Source organism: Silurus meridionalis, chromosome 4 (assembly GCF_014805685.1).
Source record: "Silurus meridionalis isolate SWU-2019-XX chromosome 4, ASM1480568v1, whole genome shotgun sequence".
NCBI lineage: Eukaryota > Metazoa > Chordata > Actinopteri > Siluriformes > Siluridae > Silurus > Silurus meridionalis.
Genome location: NC_060887.1, coordinates 29400053 through 29426579, shown reverse-complemented (window position 1 = coordinate 29426579; position 26527 = coordinate 29400053). Strand labels below are relative to the sequence as shown.

Genomic DNA, 26527 nt, shown 5'->3' with positions numbered 1-26527 from the left:
GAAAATTTCCCCATATCAATTATGTTTTTGTTTTTGGCAAATAACCACAGATTTACAAAGGATACCTTCTTTTTATGATCAAATTTGTGTCTAAAGAGCAGATTTATCTAAACCTGTGATTTGAATGACAGTTATCAAAGCTGCTGTTAATCAAAACCTTCTGACCAGTCTGATTTGAATTCATCACGGCACGCTTAAATGACGAATGACATAAAAACATTGAATTCTGTTACATGATGCTTTGTAGCCTATATAAAAAGGGAAAGTGTCACATCAGATTACACACTGACAAAACATTTGTGTGATCTTTCCCATTAAAGTAAGAACTGAAGAGCCAAATTTCTGCATTCAGGTTACCCAATTTATTATTTTATTTGTATAAATGTTAACTAAATATTTTCATATTTGCCTGTTACTTTCTTTAGTTTATAGTTCACCTTAAAGCACATTATTCATTAGTTACTATTAATTATTGAGTAACTCCAGTGAAACTGATACTTCAGTAACATGAGTCTGGGAGTATGTGTTAAATAATAATTATTTACTTCATGAGAATAAATAAATTGACACAAATTGTCATAAAGCATGGTAATAAATCGTGATAATAAAATTTACTCAGGTCACTTTAAATAGCAGGATCCATCATTCAGCCTCACTTATTTATTTCCCCAAATAAGCCCCATGAACATCAGTTAAGGCATTGGTTCAAGTTAATTATTGTGGATTTGTCTGAAGTACAAATGGAGTTAATCTGTGGTCTAATTTGGTTCATTACTTAGACATGGTCTATTAATTGTCACATTTATTTACTGTCGTTTTTTTTTTTTTATTGTTGTGTTTCATGTTTTATGAATGTTATAAAATAATAAAATTTAATTTCAATTTGGATAATCTAGTATATCATTGCAATACATTTTAATAAACATGCTTTCCATCAATCAGTCTCTTAAATATATATACCCAATTTCAGTACTGTTTGGAATAAGGGTAATTGACTGACCATGAAAAGTAAATCAATAATGATACAACTGCTCTATTTACTCTATGGTTTACTGCCTTAAACTTGCCTTGCCTGCCAAGCAGGAGATTGTTTGTCATGCCAACTGCAATAAAACCTTTTATATATTTTATAGTGCCATTTATACAATGAGCCAGGTACTTTAACCACTTGTAGACTTTGGGATCTGTTATATGTTTATAAAACACTTCACTGAATGCAACCTGTACATTCTATGATGACAGAGTTGGAAGAAGCCCATCAGAAATGCCATCCCTGTTGGTACACCTTTGCCCACAAGTACCTGGTGTGGACATGCTGCCCTGGCTGGCTCAAACTGAAAGACTGGGTCAAGATCATGGTTATGGATCCCTTTTTGGACCTGACAATCACCATCTGCATTGTGCTAAATACACTTTTCATGGCTTTGGAGCATTACCCCATGACAGACGAATTCAACAAGATGCTTACAGTGGGCAACCTGGTGAGTAGGAGGCGGTCAGTTTGCTAGAATTTTAGCTTAAATAAGAGGGAAAATTAGGTAGCATTGTGCGTTAATTTAAAATAAATGAAAACATTTTGAAAGGCTGTGTGGTGAAAGCATTAAAATGGAGTTTGCTTTGCTGTCCCTGAAAAATGTTTTCACGAAGGCTTGTCATGATAAAGGGACATTCTCACCTCTCCCGCAGCTTGCTCATTAGATCCAGCACTACAACTGGTGCAACATGCAAGAGCAGCATTTCTGTTGTTCATTACGGAAGACAAAGCGATTGTAGAAGACAGGCTTGTTTTCTTGGGAGACATTTTCAGAAGAAGTAAAAAAACATACACCACATGTCAGACAGAAGTAGGTTTTTAATCTCAAACTCCTCGATGCATGGAAAGAATGTATGCTATTTTCAATATGCAAAAAATATTTAAAAAGAAGTGTTTTTTATATAAATATTTGATGCTTTCTGTAGTCGTTTAACATGAATCCAATAATAGGGAAAATTCATTTATATATCATTCTAAACAGGGATAGAAGTGTAAACTTTTTTTTTTTTCTAGAAATTTTGTAGTTTTATGTTCTGAATATATGTATTTAAAAAAAGATTTTATGCTTTCTGTAGAAATCTTACATGAATCCAACAGATATTAGCATTTTAGGAATTTCAGCAGAAGATTTATAAAGGAGATTGACATTAATATCACTATTGTGGTAGTCATGAGTGGAGAAATATTTTGTGAGGAATTAAAAATGTTTTGATAGATTTTATCAAAAAAATGTTTATCCTTAACTTGTAGTGAATAAACCGAGGAAAATTTTGAGCCGTTCTCTGTGTGATAGATTATGCAGTGCAAGCGAGATCCATCCATCCATGTCACCATTCTTTTGTTCTCTGCATTAAACCCTTGCCATGTACCTCTGCATGTTGTGAGTAGAAGGCCTGTATTATGTCTTGGAGAGAGTCATGTCAGGACAACAGCGCTTACTCAAATCAATATGCCTCGCTCCACTTTGTACGCTGGTGTTTATCAAGCTGTAGAAGTGATTCAGTTTCCTCAACAGCGGGGTCGAGGGAACATATTGGGTGAAAGCTTGCATATGAAAATATATGCAATCTCCCTGGGTGGTCAGAATCTTTAATTCTGTATGACTTATGCTGGTATCGACTCAGTCTCACCTCTGTCTCAGCACTAGTGAACAGGCTGTATGGGTTACAGGTGCATTGTAGCTGTAATCGTATTCAAAATACAGTAGCAGTGCTTAATGGAGAGTACATTATTTGGCACTTACAACACATAATGGATAACAGATTTATTAGTTGAAAGAGATCCCTTTACACCGATTTCCTTTGACTGAGGCATAATAGTATGTTTTCTCCTTTTTTCGGCTTCGGTATTAGAAGGCTCTGTCTGACATTTTGGTTTAAAAATGACTTAGCCACAGAAGCTACATTGTTGAGGGATACTTTAGTCTCATGTGGCATTTGTTTTCACAGAGTTCTTGCTGTAATAATAAAAAAAAAACAACAATATAAAAAAAGTTGTAGCTTCTGACTCAGACAAACTTGGTATAATGTTTTATTTGGGGAAAGTGATGTTTTGAGATTTTGACATTTTGACAGACTATGTCTCAAGGTGGGCTGTATATTAGTCCATTGAGGTCCATTAAGCCTAAATAATATATACTGTGTGTGTGTGTGTATATATATATATATATATATATATATATATATATATATATATATATATATATATATATATATATATATATATTTTTTGTTTTGTTTTGTTTTTTTTTGTTTAGAGCGGGGGTGTACAATCTTTTCCACAAAGGGCAAATGTGGGTGCAGGTTTTCATTCCAGCCAAGTCCACGCCAATTTTTTGTTTATGTTTAAATCTGTTTAAATCTAATGATTTTCATTTTTAATGACTCTCAGGTGTGGTCCTTGATTGGTTGGAATGAAATCCTGCACTCACCCTGGCCCTTTGTGGAAAATATTGGACACCCCTTGGTTTTGAGGAAATAACAATTTTATGATCAATGGTATTCGGTCCATTATTGAATTTTTATAGGTAATAGCCAGCTTGCCTAGTCAGTAGAATTGAATGGGTTTAATCTAACAAGTCTGCCTTAATGCCTTTTGTGGTAGGAAAGTTTAGGAATATAATAGCTAAAGAACTCTACATCTAAAAAAGTAAAAAGAAAAATGAATGCTGGTCAAACACAGGTTTAACTTGTTACCCTGTAAGCATTATGTTAGTTTGGTTTATTAAGTTATTTCTAAGTGGGGTTTTTTTTTACACAATCCCTCAGTCTCTTATATGGTTTTTCTCATCTGGCTTCCATCGTTGAAGATTTGAGTCGTCTCTTTTCCATCAGCATGTAAATGGAAAAGGAATAGTGTAGATTGTTTAATTGTTCTTGTAGCTCAATGTTTTTTTGGCTGGTGTGGGACTGATTTACACAGACCAAATGTCACACTGCTTTAGGTACTATCATTGATACAAAACCCAACCCAGACTTGTGTTTGTAAGATCCTGTTTGGATCTAGCATATAAAGTATGTTAAGTTGTCCTACCCGACATTTGAACATTTGGAGAGTCTCCTGAATAAAGAAATAGAAAGACCGAATAGTCGGCAGCTTTGACTCAGGCTTTCGATGAGTCACACGTTCCGCAGTCTGGGGATGTCCAGATAACTAACATCACTATCCTCAGACATTTGCTTTGTTTTGTCTGAGTTTTTGAGATGAGCTATTGCTTACATACTTTGGAAAAATATGCTACATTTAAGAATATCTCACTTCTGTTAAATTGTGTTATATTTGGAGGATAAAAAGAAAATCGTTGAAGATTACATGGACAGGATTAGTTGTCCTGCTAACCCCCGAATAATCTAAATGTAGTTACCATTATTGCCTGAGGGATTTCCATTAATTTTACTCTACAAGTCAGACAAAGAATGCTTTCACATATGCAATGAGATTTTAGTTCATGTTCACACTCGTCCACTTGTTTTTTCTATCACACTTGAGTGAAGACTAAATCAACTGGTCCCAGGGCAAGCATGTTATAATTGCAGTGCGAAAGCAATTCTACCCTAAATCAGTCTGATTTCATCAAGTGAAAACTAATATGTTGTTTGTTTTGGGGTGTGGATGGCATTTTTTTTTTGTCAGCACAAGTTAAACTAATTAAGAAAGAACAGCAGCTCTACAGAAAAGCTGAAATATGTGTTATGGATATTTGGACTGACAACTATAATGAAAATCAAGCAAGAATGTGACACAAAAATGCTCACTGAGGATATAATTAGTTAGTAATTCACTGACACCCAGATCTGTGTTCTCTAAGTTTAGGTGATTTTTTTCTTATTTCTGCAAGCACACAATTGCCATATTTCTAAACAATGAACAAAAGTATTTTATGAGGACATAATTACCCCAAAGTGTCTCTTGATTTCCATTATGTGCTGTTTAAAACCAAACCGGAGAGCAACCAAACCAAAAGTATACATCCCACTACGAAACGTGAAAAGTTGTAAAGCAATAATAGTATGACAGTCCCACTTAACCTGTTTTTGCTACTAAAAAGTGTTTAAGAAAGCACTAATATGAAATGTAGAACAGCCTTGTTCATAGCTGCCAAGTTATTCATAATGACCTCATTTTTACAGAACAGACCAAACTGTGCTTTACACAACAATTTAAAAGAGTTGAATATACAAATACGTATAAGGGTACAAGTAAAGTATGACAAAATGCAAAGGCTTTTGTCAGCAGTATGTTGAATTTTCAAATGTGTGACTTTTCCTTGTATTACTTGAGCTTTTGGCTCTTGGGGTTGCCTCCAGCCTTTTCATTTCTTTTCAAAGATGGTTACAGTGCAGCTTTTCGGCTGAGCTGTTGCCTTTTGGAATGCCCTGTGGTGATACAAAATTTATATTAGAAACCCCCAAATAATCAAGATGCCCCCTTCCGTAGGAGCTTTTTTCTAGGTAGTATGATAATCGCATTTGGCAGCAGCTCATCAGAGCTAATGAGCAGTATGCTGAGCTAATTACTCTGTGGAGATGGAAATGAGAATGCAGCTCCTTTTTGTTAAAAGGTGAGTGTTGACAGTGGCCCACTTGAGGCATTGGAGGATGAGGCTCTAATCCCAGTCACAATAAATCTGCCCAATCATACATCTTTCTTACCTAAGCATTAGGCACAGCCGTGCTCATACTCAAGGAACAGCATCAATGCTGTTTACATACTTTGGAATAAGATGGCCATCACAGGGTCACGAGAGGTGAAAGCATAGAAGACATGCTTTAACATCCCGGGTAATTATACAGTATACAGTACAGGATGATCATTTGTGGGGTGAAAAGGAGTTCAAAGAAATTAGGAGAGATCCCTTTTGGCCAGGTCTCCAGATTAAAGAAGTGAGACACACAGATGACAGACAGAACAAACGCAGATGATGTAATGCCGAAACCTGCAAAGCTTCACAAAGGTGTGGCTGGTGACAGGACAAGCCAGCTTTAAAAGGTCCAGCTCTGGCTGGGATGTGCAGCCTCCCCCCAGTGCTTGGGTCACGTATCCCATGTCACATTCACAAGCCTTTCTCTAGGCAACAACAACCAGAACAACATTATCTTCAGGATACAATAGGCTAAAAAAAAAAAAACAGACCTGTGAGAGTAGCGAGTAGCTGAACTAAATGCGCCCTTGTCAAAAATCTCAATCATTCATAGCTACACCAGATTGTTTTATAAAAATATAAAAATAGATATCTCTATGATGAAAAGATAAAATAATTACTTAAGGGATAATAGTCTGGTTAAAATGTACAAAATGATGAATAATAAATGAGTACTTCAGCATTTTTTTAGATGCATCTTTGAAGTATGCATAATTACTAAGGAAAAGAATTTTGAAATGTTCCCTTTGCCACCTCCATCTACTGTCAGCTTAGAAAAGATGTGACTTTAAGCTCCCCAAACAACATCCATAACAGGGACAAATAACCCAGCAAAAGAAGTCAGACACGCTGTCTTTTGGATCCTGTCTGGCTCTAGCATATACAGTATGTCATGTAATGTTAAATCAGGAGGGGGAACACCAAAAGAGACAACAACAAACTTACAAACAATTAAACTGCAGTGGAAGAGTGAGATGAACTCAACTGAAATGATCTCAACGCCGCATGGTATTCAAAGGTGAAAGGAGAGTAACTTAGCATTAGAAAAGATATGTGAGAAATAGAAAATATATTTATCGCACAGGAAATCTATGTATATTCAAACTGCAAACATTTTACTTTAATGCTAAAGGTCTTGAGATGATTTAACGTTTTACCGAAGCTCTTCTTATGCACCCGAACGCAACTTTTAAACTTTGCAGGATTACAGTAAAAATTAATCCTGGTTTCTTGCTATTTTTTCTGAAGGTTTCCTTTTATCTATTGTATATACTTTTTTGAAAAGCAAATTCATTGCCGAAAGGACACATTTCGAGCTTAATTTACAAATATTTATTCATTTAAATAATTCATGAAAGCATGCCACAAAATTTAATTACACATAAATGCTAACTGAATTTCTAAACAGCTGCCCTTACCATGGAGTTTTGAGTAAACATAATTTCAGCTCTTTTTTATGGGAAAGTATGTCAAAAATCTTGCCAACGTTGAACACATTATGGATGTGCTAAATAGCATTAGGTGAAGGTGTTTCTGTTTTTTTAAGTGTGAACTTATACAAGTATATATGTTCAGCTATAGTAACAACAATGTATACAGTAAGTGCTAATTGTTTTATTATTTTTTTTTTTTTATGAACTATACTACATGATTTTTTTTGTCTACACACAGGTCTTCACAGGAATCTTCACAGCTGAGATGGTCCTAAAGATCATTGCACAGGACCCATATTTCTACTTCCAACAGGGCTGGAACATCTTTGACAGCTTCATCGTTTGTCTCAGCTTGATGGAGCTCGGGCTTTCTAATGTAGAAGGCCTGTCTGTCCTGCGCTCCTTCAGACTGGTAATGTCTTATTTAATAGCAATGTTAAATACTTCAATCATACACCAACCAGCAGCAGGAAAATAATCCCAGATGTATATTACATAACTCGATCAAAAGATGGAATTTAAATAGACATTGTCTAGACATTATGAACTATTACTTAGGACTATTACTTTAGCTGCAATTTTAGTTTGTATATAAATATGTATTTTTATGGTACACAAAATATGCATGTCTATAATAAACGATGCACGTAATCATATTACATCAAACTAATCGAGCAACTTGAAAGCACATAAATAGTTCTGATAATTTATTAATAATTATCAAATCAACAAACGCTTTTAATATGTGACATTACACATGACACAGAAATGATCTTCAAGGTCAAGGTTTGTGAATTCACAGGTCATTTTGATAAAGTTGTGTTTCCCATCATGTGTGCTTTCCCTTCAGTGAATTGCCTTTTACCATTATTTGCATGTGGCCTGACCTCGGATTCTGTTAGGAAGAAAAATGTAGGAAAATAACACATATAACATATAAAACATAATATCTAAACTATATTTGTGGCACTCTTTGTGGCACAAATAGCACTAGATATTGCAAAAAGTACATTGCTTTAATGACTGCTTCTTAAATTCGATTCAATTCGATTCCCACACTATTATATAAGGCAGCAAAAATATAATGAAAATCACTGTTTCTTCTTACAGCTGCGAGTCTTCAAGCTGGCTAAGTCGTGGCCCACCCTGAACACCCTGATAAAGATCATAGGCAACTCTGTGGGTGCCTTAGGAAACCTCACCCTGGTTCTGGCTATCATTGTTTTCATTTTTGCCGTGGTGGGCATGCAGCTGTTTGGGAAGAACTACGAGCTGTGTGTTTGCAAGCTCTCAAAGGATTGTAAATTGCCCCGATGGCACATGAAAGACTTCTTCCACTCCTTTCTAATTGTGTTCCGGGTCTTGTGCGGTGAATGGATCGAGACCATGTGGGATTGTATGGAGGTTGCTGGACAGCCTCTTTGCCTCCTGGTCTTCATGCTGGTCATGGTGATTGGGAATCTGGTGGTAAGTTCTCAAGCTGATTTTTATTTATTTTTCTTGCATCCAACATAGACTGCATGACCATTGTTGTTGTTTGTGCTATGAGTTCAGTGTCCAGCACAGAGTGGCATGAATTATAGTGGAACTGGGGCAATATATATATATATTAATTTTTTTATAGACGTGCCATCTTGACACTGTTTCTCCCAGGTCAGTTTTGAGCTCTGTTTGGTCCATGCAAACACAGTCAACCCATGTTCCCTACTGTCAACAATCATAGATAGAAGCTAGAACCCTGCAGCATCCCTTGAGCGTCTGACCCTTTCTACACAGCTTTCATTCTCTATGCTCACCTCTTTATGTTTCTTTTTTGTTTCTCTCCATCTTTCTAAGTCTCTCTGGGCTTCTTCATGGTTTTCTGTCAGTCTTACTTGTTGTCACTCTTTGCTTCTCCCCAATGTGCCTATTCTCTCGCTCTTATCAGACACTGCTTCAGTGCCTTTTTTGGCTAAAGACAGTGGTAGGTCCACACAGACTGGAAACAAGTGGAGACATCCCTCTAACTAAAGGGCCTACTGACAATTCAGAGTGTGTGTGTGTGTGTGTGTGTGTGTGTGTGTGTGTGTGTGTGTGTGTATTTGGTTTTGTACTTTGCACCTCCCCTTCAGCATTTCTCTAAATGAACATACTGAGTGTGGCATTTAAATATAAATTTTATATGTGCCATGTTCACAAATACACTCCTAAACAAAATCTTATGACTGTGGAAACATTTCACGTTGGTGGATCAGAAGCAGGTTGTAAGAACTTCTTCAAAATGGCAAAAGAAGAAACAAGAGCAAGAGACAAAAAATAGAGTTAGCAATTTATTGAAAACTGCATTTTAACTTAAACAGACAGTTCAGCAGCTGATCAAAAGTTTAAGACCATAGCCTTTAAAATAAAAAATCCTTCAGACAGTAACAATGTCATGATCTCCTGAAGTCAAAAAGCAAAAAGGCTTTCTGTTTTTGAATGTGGCAGGATTGTTGAGCTGCATAAGCAAGGGCTCTCGCAATGCGCCTTTGCAGACGAGGTTGGACATAGTAAGACATTCACCTTAAAAGTGGTAGATCCAAAAGAATTTCACCTTCACTGAGCCGGAGGATCCGACAGGTTGTCCGTAAAGACACAGGCTGAACCTTGACCCAAATAAGGACCCCGCAGCCCTATAACCATAAGACAGCATCTGCGAGAGAAGGACTTAAAGAACCAAAAACGTCTTTGAAAGCCATGTCTCCTCCCACACCACAAACTTGCCCGTTTGGTATTTGCAAGGGAGCGCCAAACATGGGACATTGAAAGATGGAAGAAATTTTATTCTCGGACGAGAAAAAATTTAACCTGGAAGGTCCTGACTGCTTCCGGCGATACTGGCATGACAAGGAGATCCCACTGGAGATGTTTTCTACCCTCTTGACTGAGGCCCCTCGTCTGTGTGGTAATGACTGGGTCTTTCAACAGGACAATGCTGCAGATCACAGCGCCCGCCTGACAAAGAACGTCTACCAGGACAATAACGCTGCACTTCTGGACCATCCTGCGTGTTCCCCTGATCTAAATCCCCTTAAGAATGTTTGGGGATGGATGGCAAGGGAAGTTTACAAAAACAGGCATCAGTTCCAGACTGTGGATGTCCTTCGTGAAGCCATCTTTACCACATGGAGCAACGTTCCCACCAGCCTCTTGAAACAGTTGCATCAAGCATGTTGAAACAAGTGTTTGAAGTTATGAACAAAACACTGGGGCCACTGAGTCCTTTTTTCACACTTTTAGTTCTGTTGTGGGTATTTTTGGGCTATGGTCTTAAACTTTTGATCAGATGCTAAACAGCCTGTTTTGGTTTAAAAAAAAATTTAGTTTTATTCTCTTGCTTCTTTTTCTTCTTTTGACATTTTGAAGCAGTTCTTAAAACCTGGTTATGATCCACCAGCACGAAATGCAAATACTTGGAATGTTTCCCCGGTCTTAAGATTTTGTGTATGTGTTAAGAGTGTATGTCAAAGTTTAATTTTATTTTGGCTTTCTGTTCTTTTATCCGTGTTATATTCGAACATTGTTTCAATTGCCAAAAGATAAAGTTTATGTAACAGATACAAATGCAAATTGGAGGTGCACGGTTAGTTAATTTTTTAGTCTTCACCTTTACCCATACTCACTGTAGCCTCAGACAGGACAAGAACCTAATGTGGTCTTCTGTTGTTTACGCCCATCTCCCTCCTGGTTCAGTGTATTGTGCATGTTGATGCTTTTCTGCTCGCTATGGTAGTAAAGAGTGAATATTTCAGTAGCCGTAGCATTCTTGTCAGCTGGAATCCGTCTGGCCATTCTCCCCTGATGTCTGTCATTAACAGGGCTTTTCAGCCCACATACCTGCCGCTCACTTGATGTGTGCTTTTATTTATAATTCTGTGTAAATTCTAAAGAGTATAGAGACAGTAACCATGAAAAATAATTGTATCCAAATAACTGTTATTTAAGTTCACATTTTTCACCCTTGCTGGTGTATATTAGCATCAACTGAAGCTCCTTACCTGTTCCTACATGATTTGAAAATTGAATGAATGTCCAGGTGTTCCTAATAAAGAGGTGTGTGTTTGTAACAATAATGCAACATTCTTCTATAATAATCTTCAGACTTAGTACAAGCAAATGAATATTAGTCTGCTAATAATAATAAATAGTGAATAGATGTGTATGTTTTTGTTGAACATAACTGGGGACACACACACACACACACACACACACACACACACACAGAACAGACAATTAATTGATTGTACAGTGGGCTTGGTATTATTTGACACAGTCCTCTGTTTTTTGTTTAGTATGAATAATCAGTCTGCATATGACAATTAAGTCGCAGGTTAACAGTGTTGCTGTTTCTCACAGCTTGATTTAATTTTTTTATTTTGTTTTAGCCAATATGAAGTATAATATCCCTGATACGTCTTTTCCATCACTAGGCTTGGTTGTTGTAACGTGTTGTGTATCAGCTGATGTCTTTTTGCACCTAATTGAGTCCTATTGAAGGTGGAGCATTCACAGTACAGCATGTGGTGTTAATAAGCCCATGTCTTCCTCTGGCTCTGGCCTTGTGCAAGGTCTCAATACCTCAGTAGGGCAAGTGCACCCAGCACCAATTATCCAGCCCTATGTACCAGCTAATATTGTCTTTCTCAGTGGGGACACAGTTAAGCATCATTTGCTTAAGTACTTGTGTAATGCATGCTACCACCCTTCTTCTCTCTCTCTCTCTCTCTCTCTCTCTCTCTCTCTCTCTCTCTCTTTATCTTTCGCTGCTGCACTCTGCTTCTCCTTCCTGCTGTCACAGGCTGATTATAGTGAACATAGTGTAAATGTGGGTCATTTTTAGAATAGCTGTAAAGTTGTCAGTATATATTAGTCATGTCTGAAAGTTCTGGAAAGATCTCTTGTAATTGTAGCTTTCAAGCCATGCATACTTCAACTCTGCAAAGGTTAAAGAGAAAGTGAACTAAAGTGAAACTGAAGTTGAACTAAGTGCTCGTATCATTTCTGTCGTTTTTCACACTGAGCCTGTTAGTTGTATCTTTGTATGTTACAGAACCACACTTGCAAAGAAAATCTGCATGCTTGTTTTTTTTTTCCATAGTCCTTTATTGATGTTTTTTTGACTAAATATTTCAAATATGGTTAAAACATACTTGAGTCTTTACATTGCTTTTAAAAAGCAGGTATTCATGATTGTGATATAATAACAGGCTCCACTGTCTGTGGATGTCCATTAGATGATGTAGATAACAGGTGTGGCTTCCAACCCAGATACCAAAACAAGAGCCTTGTTTCCACATGGAGCCGAGAAATAAAGAGAATGTGCCGAGACAGAGGGCTAGCATTGCTCAAAGTGCATGTGCGCATAAACACAAAGGCATTACGCAAGAAAAAAAAAGCATCGGTTTTAAGCACAAGCCATGGTAACCTGATAGTAGTGTATACAGGTCACTATGTGTCAGGTGTACATGATTCTTGTGTAAAGAACTGCAACGGTCCACTTACTCCCTCTCTAATCACCACTTCTAATCACAGTGGATGTGTTATCTAAGTATGGGGTACATTCTGCAGAGCAGTCGGTAAGTGGGGAAAATGTCAGTTAGGTGAGGGTCTAAAGGCCAACAGAGAATTAAAAGTGAAATCTTAGTGCGTGTGTGTGTGTGTGTGTGTGTGTGTGTGTGTGTGTGTGTGTGTATGGCTTCAAGTTATCATGCTAGAGTTCGGCTTCTTTTTAGATACCCACTAAAATGGATCAGGGTTGGAGGCTCAATATGGTGTCCAACTTATGAAGAAGAGAGTGATAAAAAGCACAAAGCAAATAGACTCCAATTAAAAGTCCATATAGATACGAAATTTGATTCTCTGTAAAAGGATGTGTAGCAGTTTCTAAAAGCATCTTGAAAATTGCGAACCGCAGGATGTTACGTTGGATCAGACTCACACTGTGTTGCAGTAAAAATCACAGAGAAAACTTTCTGTGTTTAGCTGTGATTTGACTTAAGAAACTATATTCCTCCTTTTCTGAAGCATGATTACTGCACTTTGTTACTGAATCTATGTGTATAAAAATGTTAATGCCTATTATTTGGTTAGGACTTCCAGTAGTGCTGCATATTAGATACAGTGCCAATCTGCACTAACCACTTTCTTTTGTAAATGCTGTAGTGTACATATTGTACTAAAAGTGTACTAAACTATTATAATGTAACATAAACTTAAGAGACTGTCCATTAAGGAAGGAAAATAATCCAGCCAAGGGTGTAGTCTTTCTTCACTTAATGTTCTCAGGACAAATTCCTGATCCACTCCAGATCCATCACAAATCAAAATGATCATATCAGCTCTTGTGGCATGTAATTTTTTTTACCCTTTGCTTTTTTTTTTTTACTTTATCAGATTTCATCATTTACTTTCTGTCCACTTTCCTGGCCTCAAGCTTCATTATCCTGAATGCTGCAATTCTATATGTACAAACATGCATTGCTGTCTAGGAAAACAAAATGGAAATACTATGCCTCAAAAAGCTTTTTTGTTCACATAAAGATAATGTCAAAAGCTGCTAGTGCAAATAAATGTGATGCTCTCATGACTTTGGGAACAGTCTGTGACTAGTCACAGGCAGTGTCAGTTAAATGGCCTTTTCCTGTTAAGGTAGATGTTTCTTGGATATGTTTTAGTGACAAAATGTACCAGGTCTGGCTTTAAATGACTAGATACAAGGCAAGTTATAATATGTCCATATTAAAATGGACAAATATTATACTTTTTTAAGATGTTAAAAATATACCACCAACATATGCAAAACTAAATGCCCATGTACACTGTATTAAAACACTTTAAACATGACTATTGCTAAAAGAGAAGATATGACACTTTTCAGAGCCATGATGACTCAGCACTGGTATTGAGTCACTTTTAATCTACAAAAGTGAATTAATTTTCAGCCTTCCCTAAAATGCCTCAGGTGTTGTTAATGGCAAACGTGTGTCAAAGAATCATGATTTATGTGAATTATGACTCGGGTTTTTCTGCATGTATGTATGTATGTTAATATGTTATGTATGTTATCTATTTCTGATTTCTGTCTCAGTCATGATCACAACTTGCTATCGTTCATTATATGCATTTTGCCCTCTTTAGTATGTGGCTATGTGCTAATTCTTTGGTAGGTCTGCTGACAGTTAACAACTTGCCAAGTGGGCGCCTACTGCGTTGGTCATTCCACATTGAATACTTGATTGGTGGTGCTAAAACATGACACCTGTACTCAGAGACTACCTGTTTTTGTCTGGGTTTCCCCTTGTTTGACTCATCCTGAAGACTCAGATACACAAGCTTTATTGGAATTTGTACTAGATGAAAGCAGTTGAGTAAAAAGAATATAAATCACCAGACATGTTCTACTGAAAGACCTTTTTATAGGTAGGATTGGTATAAACTAGAAACCTATATATCAATATGTCTACACCTGTGGTGGTTGGCAGGGTCTTCTTAGAAAATGAATCTATGTTGAGGATCATAGGTCAGGGGTTAAGCTGACATTCTGTTGAAGATTACACATCACAGATTGCGACTCCATCGAGATCAGCTACAGCACTACAGGTTAATCTATATGTATGGATATACGAGTAGCTCGACACATGACACAGGAATATATTGTAGGCAGTGCAGGGATAGAGGAGCTAAGCAAACATTTATTGTAAACATTTACGATTTCCTGGCTTATTTTAAACAAATTAGTGCTTGTTATGGATTGTTTAAAAGACAATTTTATTCAATCATAAAATGTAATTATTATTATTTAATTATATGATTATTCAATCACAGCAATTGTGGATGAATGGGTAAATACACAATGTAGGCTAAATATTATAATTTGACCAAATCAAGGCAATACCGATTTTCCCTATAAAAATCTTTGCAAAACTGCTAATATTTTTAGTATTCTTGAAATGTGTTTTGAATTAGATAACATTTATTACATTTTTTGCAAATCTTTTTTTTTGTTAAATATGCGCATATTTTTATATTCAATAAATGTTGCTAGATAATTGTATAAATGAAATGAAATTCAAAGAATGCTAATGAGGGTAAAGTCTTTTACAGCCAAATTTGTTATTTCCTATTCTTACGCAAGTCATTACCATGTACTGTTACTTATGCAGAGTATTGTCATTGTCTGGAGTAAAAGATAACATGAATACAATTTTGAGAACTTCCTCTGCAATGTCCTTCTAATAAGGAATAATAAACACTGACATTAATTTTAAAAAATATATTAGGAAAGAAAAATACCGTGACACACTCTATGTAATCAAAGAATTGTCAAGATTGTCAGGAATACATGACACGTGGACATACATGTTGGTGCGAAGTGGTCAAATATGGTCAAATATACCATCAAGCTAGAAATATTATTATTAATATAACCTTTACTGTGTAACAGAAATTTGGTTGAAAGTGCATACAGGTTGATAAACATCAAGCAATTTTTATGTCATTCTGAACACAGAATCTCCATTTTATCACAGTTGTCATTAAGGATTGAAAAAATTAAGAGTGATGAGGTGCATGTTTACCTACGCCTGCTATCGCTCGCTCCCTCGCTAGCTGAGTGACACATTCAGCACCTGTTGTCTCACAAAGGTACAGTCTGATAACCTTGGTCAGCTGCCTATGTTGTGTTGCATAGATAATGCTCTATTTATAGCTTGTGGTCTGTGGGACTCGCTAGGTTTGTGTTTGGCTCTCATCTGCAGCGACGTGAGACAGCCAAAACCAGAGCTACCTGTGCAATGAGGTCATATGGTCACATGGTGATCTACGTTACAAGATAAGGGATGGGCTCAAATCAGTGTTCAGCTGCAGTCTTCGCACGATTCACTCGATGAAATATTTTTGAAACTGCCTAGCTTAAATGGCTTAGTTGGGCTTTGTCAGGCCTTTTACTTTTATTGGGGGAAGGCAGATACTCAGATAATTGTGATAGCCTCAGGAATCTCTCTTACACAACTAAATGTTTAGAACTTGAATGGAACAACTATGAAGTGGATTTATATTCTTCATCCTGTATGGAACCAGGCACTATTTGTGCATGTGGGATGTCTTGGGGGATAGCTACAAAAAGTTTGCCAAGATAGTTAGCGAGGGAGTACTATCAAGCAGATATCAAGACAGAGATCAGAATCGTTTATCTTTGCTTGCTTATCTAAATGTACATCGGTTTGTTTTGTTGTTTTTCCACTTTTAAAATGACATCTGACAGTCTGTCTGAAAATTCCAAGTGTCAAAAAGGCTGAGCTTCATGCATGGAGATTTGTAGCCCTGCCCCGAAGGCATTGTTAGGCTGTCTACACCCTTAGTCTAATGTTTGAATTGTGCCCCCCTGCCACCAGAGATCTACATTTCCCTGACAAATTAGATTCAAATACAATCCTCTGCCTTTCACTCATGTCAAGTCAAGTCAAGTTTATTTCTATGGTGCTTTTCACAACATTGTCTCAAAGCAGCTTTACAGAATTGTAAGAGATAGGGTGAATGATGTGTATTTATCCCTGATGAACAGCCATGGCGAGTATGGCAAGGAAAAACTCCCTTAGATGTTATGAGGAGGAAACCTTGAGAGGAACCAGACTCAAAAGGGGAACCCATTCTTTATTTGGGTGACATCAAGAGTGTGATTATAGTCTTTAAACAATACACAACACTGGAGAGTGAGAACTAACATGAGCACTGGAGTGTGTGATTATAAGTAATGATCTTTCTACAGTCATTTGTGGTTATAAAACTAGGAGCTACTGAGCAACTCATAAAATAGCTCAACATTTGCGATCATCATAGATCCAACACCTTACTCAGGCTACACAACAATCTTAAATGTCAAACAATCTTAATGCACAATTTATTAGTAAATTCTACCCTATTTCTTTACCATAAATGAAATCCCCATTTCTAAACTGAAACAGCACATTATGGTGGAGCTGCCCGAGCTTCTCCCAAAACAATTCTACCAGCTGTCTTGAGGGCTTCTGCTTCAGGAGTACGTGTTACTATCAGTAAGCTCCTCATGTGTTCTAGCTAAATGGCATCATTAGCTATCACAGGCACTTGATGTTTTCTGAAGTGAATTATTTCATTATAAAGGCCTCAAGTGGACTGGAAGATTTCGTGCTTCAGTGCACGGTTTTATTGCGCTTAGCGCATTGATGGCATGGAAGAGCAGCCTCTGCCTCTCTGCTGGGTTTTGCCACTTGGATTTGCATTATTTACAAAATTAGAAATGGATTTTTATGATTATTAATTACAAATGTGCATCAAAGGGAGATGCATGCTTGCCTCTAACACAGGGAGAATGTTCTGACTTGAAAGTTAGGTTTTATTTATTGAAAGATATTTCTATTTTAATATTTAATATTCGAAATCCGAAACAAACCTAATGGTCATAGTAATAATGCACGGCAAAGAAACCAACATAGGAAATTCTTTGGATGCTTATAATATGCTACAAATTTCTGATGTCATAAACAAGATATGTTAAAAATGAGATGTCCTGCTCTCCACAAATTGGAAAAAACGAAATTATGTGCATAAATAGGCATCCGTGAAGTCTGTTAGTGTCAAAATGAGTTGAAAACAATGATTACTCTTCGCATTTGCTGCCATCTATTTACAACAAAAGCACTGGCATCATTTAAATAATTAACACTTCAAGCCCCTAGCAGCATGGTGAGTAGCGGGAGAGTGAATTTCACTTCTGTCACTGGCTCAGTCCCAAACCAAATACCAATGCACCAGTGCAAAATGGCTTGTTTTTATTGGTTACCTGCTACCCTGAAAAGTGTACTATTTTACCATACTATTTAGCATGCTAGTTTGGGACAAGGCCTTCAAAACTATCATTTGTCAATAAAAACAAATGATATGTGGCCACTTTGAAAAAGTAAAAATAGAAAATAGAAGCCCACAAAATAGTTATCGCATTATAGCCTATTATAGTTTTTATGTTTGTTTTTTTGGTACTGTCCTTTTCAAAGCACAACATTAAGTGCATATGTTTAATGAGCCTCGTCTTAAATATTAGGGGTGCTGGTGCTTCAGAGCACCCACTGAGCTGGTGCCTATGATGCATGGTGGAAAAACACAAAAAGGCATTTCATTTTGTGGATGTGCTGAAATTTTCCTCAACATTTACACATTCACACATGTGCTCTACATGACTAGTTCTTCACAAGCTGCTTGGATGCTTTTGCTTTGTCAGGACATGCCTGTATCCACCAGTTTGCTGTAATATATCCTAAAATAAAGGATCTTTTTAACCACCAATATTTTACATTTCCCCTTTTTTTTGTTGATACATACCACTAAATTTAAGGACACTGAGTTTTGATTTGATGTGTTTGGAGTTAGGAGCAATCAAAGCATGCGATATGCATACAGGTGTGCTATCAATCCCATAAATACCAGGTAAAGAGAACTCATTCTATATATAAAGATTTCAATATGAAGGAAAAGCTAAGTTTCTGCAACATATAGAATCTCCCCATGATGCATTTTGCAAAAAGATATATTAATCTGAGTTGCCCGAGATGAAATATTCCCATTATCACAATCATTTTTATTTTAGGAGCTGCACTCATTAATTGATGCATTCATTCAGGATACAAAGCCATGAGAATAGATGCTTGCTGGGCAAATGGCAGATGACTTTTGTCATTTCTTCAGTGATGAAGCTCAAATTTCCATCTGAAACAAATCTTTGAAGCATTTGGTTTATTTATAAATGCAAAGAAATTATAGTGTAAATGTGCATCATTGAGACCTGATCATTGCTATTAGAATGCGTGTGAATGAATATTTGTATATAGATCAAAAATAATTACACGTCCAAACTAAATCTAATAAAATCTAATCTACAATTATACAATATGTATTTGATATTTCGGACTGATCTAGCATTGTGTGATGGAGGTATACTGACAAAAGCTGAAAAGATCAGATGTAATCAGCAGTTTTGGCTTCATGCTGGTGTTACAGTGATGGTGTGTAAATTCGGGATCTGAAGCCCTCTTTGGCAGAAGAATGTTACTGCAAACAAGTCACAGAGGAACATTTGTGCGAACATAATGTGAGTTGTGCAGCACCGTCTCTCCCCTCTCACAGATTAAACTGATGAGTCGCAATCCTGTACATATTCAAGCTTTATTCTATAAAAGCCTATTTGGAACAGGAATTCAAGAAGAATATACGCATTATTTAGGTCATTTTATAATGAAGAATAAAAAAGATTTTGTAAACCTTAGTGAATGTATCACAGTTAGCAAATATTATGGCGATGCCATACAGCTGACAGTATTGTTAAACATTAGATAGATATTATATCACATATTATATTATATCACAGGAAAGAGGGAAGGGGGAAGGGGTAGCACAGAATTTAAGATGTCGGACTTCTGATTGGAAGGACGTGAGCTCAAATCCTACCACAACTAAGCTGCCATTGCTGGGCCCTTGAGCAAGGCCCTTAACCCTCAATTGCCCAGTTGTATAAATGAGATAATTGTAAGTCGCTCTGGATAAGGATGTCTGCCAAAAACCATAAATGTAAGGCAGAGTGACTGCAGCAATGTATGATTCATGAAAAACAACTGTAAATTGTTAGAGAGTTTAAGTAGCAGTGTAACCTATAGTTAATCAGAATTTGCATTCATGCACCTTTATGAGACGAATTAGCAAACTGTCCGCTTGTCATTATTGCACTGTCTAAAACACAAAGCAGAGGCCTGGGACAATATTTTATCACAGTGTAAACTAAAAGAGCCAATATTTGTGTAAAACACTACAAACGAAGCACCTATAGCTATAGCAGGTAAGCATACACTTCGATAAACTCATTGTCTCCATTTGAAATACAGAAATAGAGATATCTACAGAATATAAACAGTTACCCAAGTGTCTGGCAAATGTTACCTACCTGGTTAACACAACTTTGACAGTAAACACTGGCTGCATAATTCAAAACAAGTCCTAGCTGCTTAGACAAAGCTAAACATCGAACAAGTCTTTTGCAAATTACTGAACAAATTAGTTACTAATTAGCTGATCAAACTTGTAGAATACATTGGTAAGTGCTGGGAGAATGGATACAGTGTCTAAATTTCTCTTTCTAATGCTACATCACAGACAAGTAAGACAATTTGTAAGACACACAGTATGAAAATTAGTACATTTCAAACATTTATTGTAATCAGAAGTAATCAGAAATGACTAACTCATCAGCTGGTGAAGATGGCCCACCAGTTTGACCAGTATGGCCTGTGATTTGGCAGCTGGTAGCTGTTCAGACACAGCTAGAATTCTCAGCAGGGTTATGAGCACTGGTGAAAAGGGTTTAAGGGAAATCTTTCATGCACAACCCCCTCTGATAATTTCTCTGGCTTTCTGAAACTGTGATAGTAGCCGAAACCCCCAGCCAATCCCACCCTCATAGCTCTGACTGTCAATTACTGGTTTTCCCTGTGCGAGTGACTCATAGCTGCTTATCATGTTTTTGAGTCCTTTTTATCCCTCTCTGACTCAACAATGCTGCTATTTAATTTTTTTTTCATTTAATAATACATTTAAATGAATTTGAAATGCCAAGCTGTAAAAACATCTTGATAGAAAGCTATAACGATGATGTGCTTATTCGTTTCAGAATCATTATCAGATCATATATTGTATTAGCTTTGTTAGCATGATAGCAATGCTTGCTAAATCTACCAGCCACAAACACTTTGCAGAGGTAATCATGGTTTATTGCTTCCTTTCTAAGTTTATTTTAGTCAGTAATGTCTTTATTAATAAAATTCAGCGTGTACATGGCACGTTATGACATTTCAGCCATTTTATGTGTCAGTAAATAGGAAGTAATTTTATGCATACCATATGATTGTTCCAAGGATTTAATGAAGCTAATTCTTACATTGTTTTGTCTTTTGCCACTGTCGCTGAAAATGCACCGTCACACACATACATTGCAAAAAATGGTCACTTTGTTGCTCTCTAGTGTGAACACAGGGTTAAATTAGATGTCACACTACTAATTAAAATAAAGTTCAATGTCTTGTGTCATCCCTACATATAATTACTTACAGAATAATTAGTTATAATTAGTACAGATTAAATTAAAAGATCAAAGCATGTGTCAAATAACTAAATGTAAATATAAGCATAAATATGTTTAAAAAATTAAAGTATAATACAAACTATTCATAGGCCAAAAGGTTTTTATTCTTTTCACTTGTATGTTTAGTGCAAGTGGTTTAGGTTTATATTAACATATAAACTTAGTTTGTCCAAATATCTCAATGTTCTAAATGTGAAGACATGAAAGTCTGGATTCATATAAAGCACAGCCACTTCATCTTAGTTAGGGTCACAGTGGCTTCAGGTAATAAAACACTTCTGCATGTGTTGTTAGTTTGGGATATAATCTGGGATGTTATTGGCATCACACCAACACATCACTGATTATTTTCCTGTAACAGCACATCCTCGAGTTTTATTCCTTATACAAACCATTGCCACAATATTTCAAATGACCACAATTATCAGTAATAATATTTCACATTATTAATTTCTGGTCCGAGCTGAATATTTTGAAGGTTTTTAGTGTTAGATTTTTATATCCTACCAAAAAAATGCATCAAAACACTATGATGTGAATTTGAAAGGATCATCTAGTTACAATCGCAGGATAAAACGTACAGCATCATTTAACTGTGACTCACTCGGGAACATAACGGTAAGGTACAGGGTAAAGTACGGAGCTGAAGTTTTGTGTCTTGTGGAGTTACTCAGAGTGTGCGGGTTTGGCAGACCAGCTCCCAGGAGGATGAGCAGCGTTCTGGGGTCGTCTCCCACAGGTTAATCACATGTAATTATACAGTTCTGCTCGCCCAAGAGTAAGTCATCCGTGCAGCGGCGGTTTTAGAGCTCTAACCACAACCATGTAACACAAGAGCAGCTACAGTATTTGGACTAATGTTACTGTATGGTAGTCAAAGTTTTCTTTTCCACTGATTTTAGAGTCATTTCAAGTATTTTTTTCTGTTCCTTCCAGTTTTTTGTTTAACAGTTGAAATGGAGGCTTAACCTTATTTTAATAGCATATCTGGCCAGAAATACTTTAAGACTTGAGGCTGTCGGTGCCTAATGTATTCAATAAGTACATTTAAAATTTTTATTGTTACTGGGACAGTGGAACTACTGCAAATCCTGACTAGGATAAAGCAGTTACTAACATACATAAAGAAACCAATGAATGAATCAACAAACGAATCAATCAATTAATCAATAAGTTATTTATTTGCTTTGCTCTGTTTCCAAATGCTGAAAACTTAAAAAAAAAATTTAAACTGAATAATAAACACTTGGAGAGCAAGACATTTTAGGAAGGATATGCTTTGCTTGTTTAAAGAATATAGATATAAACTGTATAAATCTAATTTATATAGAATATAGATATTATTATATAGAATATATATAGAATATATTATATAGAATATAGATATAAACTGTATAAATCTAATTTCAAAATTTATCAAAAAGAAAAAAATATAAATAACAATGTTATGAAATACAGATCCATGTAGTACAACTCTGCAAACCTCTTAAAATATTTCGTCCTGATGTATAAAGTACGCATTATGAGGTTTTTTTTTGGCTGTAGCATGATAAAAAATATTTTTGTTTTTATGCTCAAAAAGTTTATTTGCAAAAACAAGTGAATTCAGTCGATTGGTTTCTGTATTTTTCCTTTTTATGGATTAAAAAATGCAGAATTATTCATAACTACATAATTACTATTCTTTAACTGTAAGCAAATCCGAAATATAAATAAGAAGTGGGAGTAGCTGTTCATGTTATTCATTCGTGTTTCTAAAGTTCCTTCAAACTTCTATGTGTCGGTGACGATTCTCCCCTTCCCGCCCCTATTCTTCCCCCTGCAGTCCTTGGAGCTAAATATGGCAGTCATTATTTTAATGTTGGTACGCCACCAGTGGAATTATTTCCCCTGTGTTGAGACTTGGACCTGCAGCTCTTTGGATGCTAAATGCTCTTATTACTAACCACTAACCCACATAATCCACATGGTGGAATACTACCCTACTGAACATTAAAGGATTGGGTTGTTTGTTTTTTCATCTTAATTATCCTGCTGTATCATATCTGATCCTCTTGATTTTATTTCAATAAAGGGAATGGCCTATAATTACATTAACATGTTGGTACTACATTTTTCTTTATTGTAAACCTATTACTAAGACAGAGCATATAATAGATACCTTATGTGTTATGGTTGCTACTGCTTTAGGCCAATTTTCGAGTAGAAAGATGTTTTACTTATTAGCAAAAAACTGTGCAAACCAGTTACAGTGACAGTGTAGGACTTCTCTTAAGAAAAAAAAAAGAAAGAAAACAAACATAGGGGCAGAGGAGAAAATATGACATTGCTGAGCTTCTGTGAGTCTCCATGGAAATCATGTAATAGTACTTCACAGACAGAATTGTCGGGCTTGCAGCCACTGAAGATTTTCGCACTCACTCTTCATATACCATCATGCTCCACATCATCATGCCTGAAAGATGTACAGCCAAAAACTTGCCCTGGTACACATAGAGCTGCAGGCAGCCTAACAAAGAAGCTTTTTTTTCTTCAACTGTTTAAAAAGATGATCACCAGAATGAACACAATATGAACATACTGTAGACTAGAACACAATGCAAATGGATTGACGATTCCCAAACACAGTGAGGTGAGTCAAAAACTAAGCTCTAAGCACCTGATTTTAACTGGTAATTAAAATTTTTGGGGTGCAATAAAACTTGAGTAGTGTACATCTAAATGTGTATTTGTCTCATTTGTTTAGAAGAACAATGAGGCACAAAATGCATTGTGAAATGTTCTTTCACAAAAATAGTTCACAATAACATTCTTCTACCAGAAGGGTGAAACTCCAAAACTGTACATGCTGTAGAATTAACATGTATATGTGACTGCCAAGGAGGTAGTAGTTGATCAGTGGGTAAGGCACTGTACTTGGGATCAGAAGGTCGCAGGTTCAAATCCCACCACCACTGCTGGGCCCTTGAGCAAGACGTTAACCCTCCCTGCTCAGTTGTAAGTCGCTCTGGATAAGAGCGTATGCCATAAATTTTAATGTTTTGGATGGTAATAAACATTAATCTTACATTTTACATTTATCCAGACGTACTTGTTTCATAGAAGCTGATTCAGCTTAGGTGACAGTGGAGTGACTCATGGTGAGATGAGATATCTAAGGAAATCACTCTCTGGCAAATGAATGTTTCGGCCATTCAGCTTGTCTTGGCTTCGTCACACCCCCCGGCATCTTAAACATATCTAATTTGTGTGTTATGCTGTCCATCTCCAGCTGACCTCCTCTTTCTGGCCAGCCTCCACTTCCACCTCTTTGTGTCCCTCAAATCAGCCTGCACTCATTCATCTTGCACTATACTGCCAAACAGGGCTATTATTCACATATAGACACCGTAATCAGACATGCTGTCCATTGAGCTAGACAGTAATCCCATAGAGCTTGTGGAGTTCCCCAAAATGGGTGTAACTCAACAAGAGGGAGAGCTGCATCAAATCCAGCAACTAACTAGACCAATTTTGAAAAAGGGGTTGGGATCAGGTGAAATTGCATCAGAGCAATTGATATAATTTTTTCCAGTTGAAATGGATGAAATAAATCACAGCCTAATGAAACAAGGGAGCGAAGGCAAGCCATCAGATGTCTAATATGGTGATGTTGTGTGGGGGGTATCCAAGGCCAGTAGATGAAAAAGAGGAGGAGGGAGCCATCTCACATATTGAAATGCCACACTGGTGGTCAGGCCATGATTTACTCCCTGTAAGGGCCTTGGCTTTGCCAGAAAAAAGGGCACTCCTCATTGTTGTGGGAGGCAGAGACAGTGGAAAAGCTTTGATGTAGAATCGTAGACATTATAACATCTTGGTTATTGTTTACATATGGTTGTATCTTGCCATATATCACCTTTGTTTGCTGTAGCTATAAGGTATTGTTAGCATTTTCCTAGTAAGGTTAAGCTGTGCCGTATATGACATTGTTTGTATATTTGTATCTTTGTGAAATAATCAATCTTTGCTAGAGCTTAGGCAATAGGGCTACTTCCAAATAAGAAACCAATATTGATCATGCCTCCCTGAATGAAACATATTTTGCAGATACTTTCTGGCTATACGGACGCCAATGAGCTGCATCAAAACAAACCTACTGGTTTTCAATTCTATTTAACAAACATGACCTCCATGACACCATTTTGTAAAACCCTGAGAAACAGAAAGCACATACATTTGGATGAAAAATTTAATGCAAAAATTTATGATCTAGGAAATGAGTCAAGCAGTGATTCAATGTAGGGAAAATGCATGCATTTATTTGTATATTTTTTCATATTTTTTATCATGTAATTCAAGCATTTTTATTTATTAAATTACTGAATGGTTTGGGGTCACTTAAAGAAAATAATCACTGCAAATGATAATGCATTCTGATTAAACTGATAGGAGTAGTTTCTTCCAGGATGACCCTGTCCCCATCAACAGGGCATGATGGCTCACTGGATAGTTTGATGAGGGTAAAAAATAATATAAATCAAATTCTGTGGCCATCACTATCACCAGATCTCATTTAACACCTATGTGAGATTTTGGAGTGAAGTGTGAAACAGAACTCTTCACCACCATCGTTAAAACTCCAACTGAGGAAAGATAAGATAAGATGAGATAAGATAAGATAAGATGTACCTTTATTCATCCCACAGTGGGGACATTTTCAATATGTGAAATTTCTTTTGGTGTTCATGAATGAAACAGGGGCAGAAAGTTGTAGAATTAATAATTTTAGATTTTGTCATGCCACAAAATATGATTCGCTGTATTACTTGCTCAGTATCAGATGTCTGCCTGTAGTCTACTATATAATGTGAACCTTCTGTGTTTGTTGGTCAGTGTCCTGAAGAGCAACTCAAATGAACTGTATTAGAGCCTGGCTTGTGTCGGGTTTAATGCTTTCAGCATGACGCCATCTTTGGAAAGGTCCACATTTAATGCATTTGTGAAGAACAATGCATGTTGCGCAGGAGGTTCTCACTGACCCTCTCAGTTACCATTATTATATGTAAAGAGACCATTATAGCCACTGGCCAATGTCTGTTCAAGTCCTATTTTTATGGGGAATAAATGTAAATATTTGTTCAAATGATTTATCCTGGTGATTTTTCCTTATTTCAATCCAGCTTTGTCTGTATACCACTTTTAACAATAAAAATTGCCACACATGCCTACAGAAATCACGATGAAGGTTTAGATTTTTT

General features: G+C 36.5%; 1 protein-coding gene across 5 annotated transcripts in view; it reads left to right on the top strand.

Annotated features, from left to right (window-relative positions):
- The window catches only part of scn5lab (sodium channel, voltage gated, type V-like, alpha b), a 119928-nt gene that overhangs the window by 58937 nt on the left and 34464 nt on the right, over positions 1–26527 (top strand). For all 5 annotated transcript variants that reach the window (XM_046846071.1, XM_046846074.1, XM_046846073.1 and 2 more), the window contains 3 exons: positions 1243–1481; positions 7347–7520; positions 8219–8575. In XM_046846071.1, the coding sequence (XP_046702027.1) occupies positions 1243–1481; positions 7347–7520; positions 8219–8575 (770 nt within the window). The remainder of the gene's footprint in view (positions 1–1242; positions 1482–7346; positions 7521–8218; positions 8576–26527) is intronic.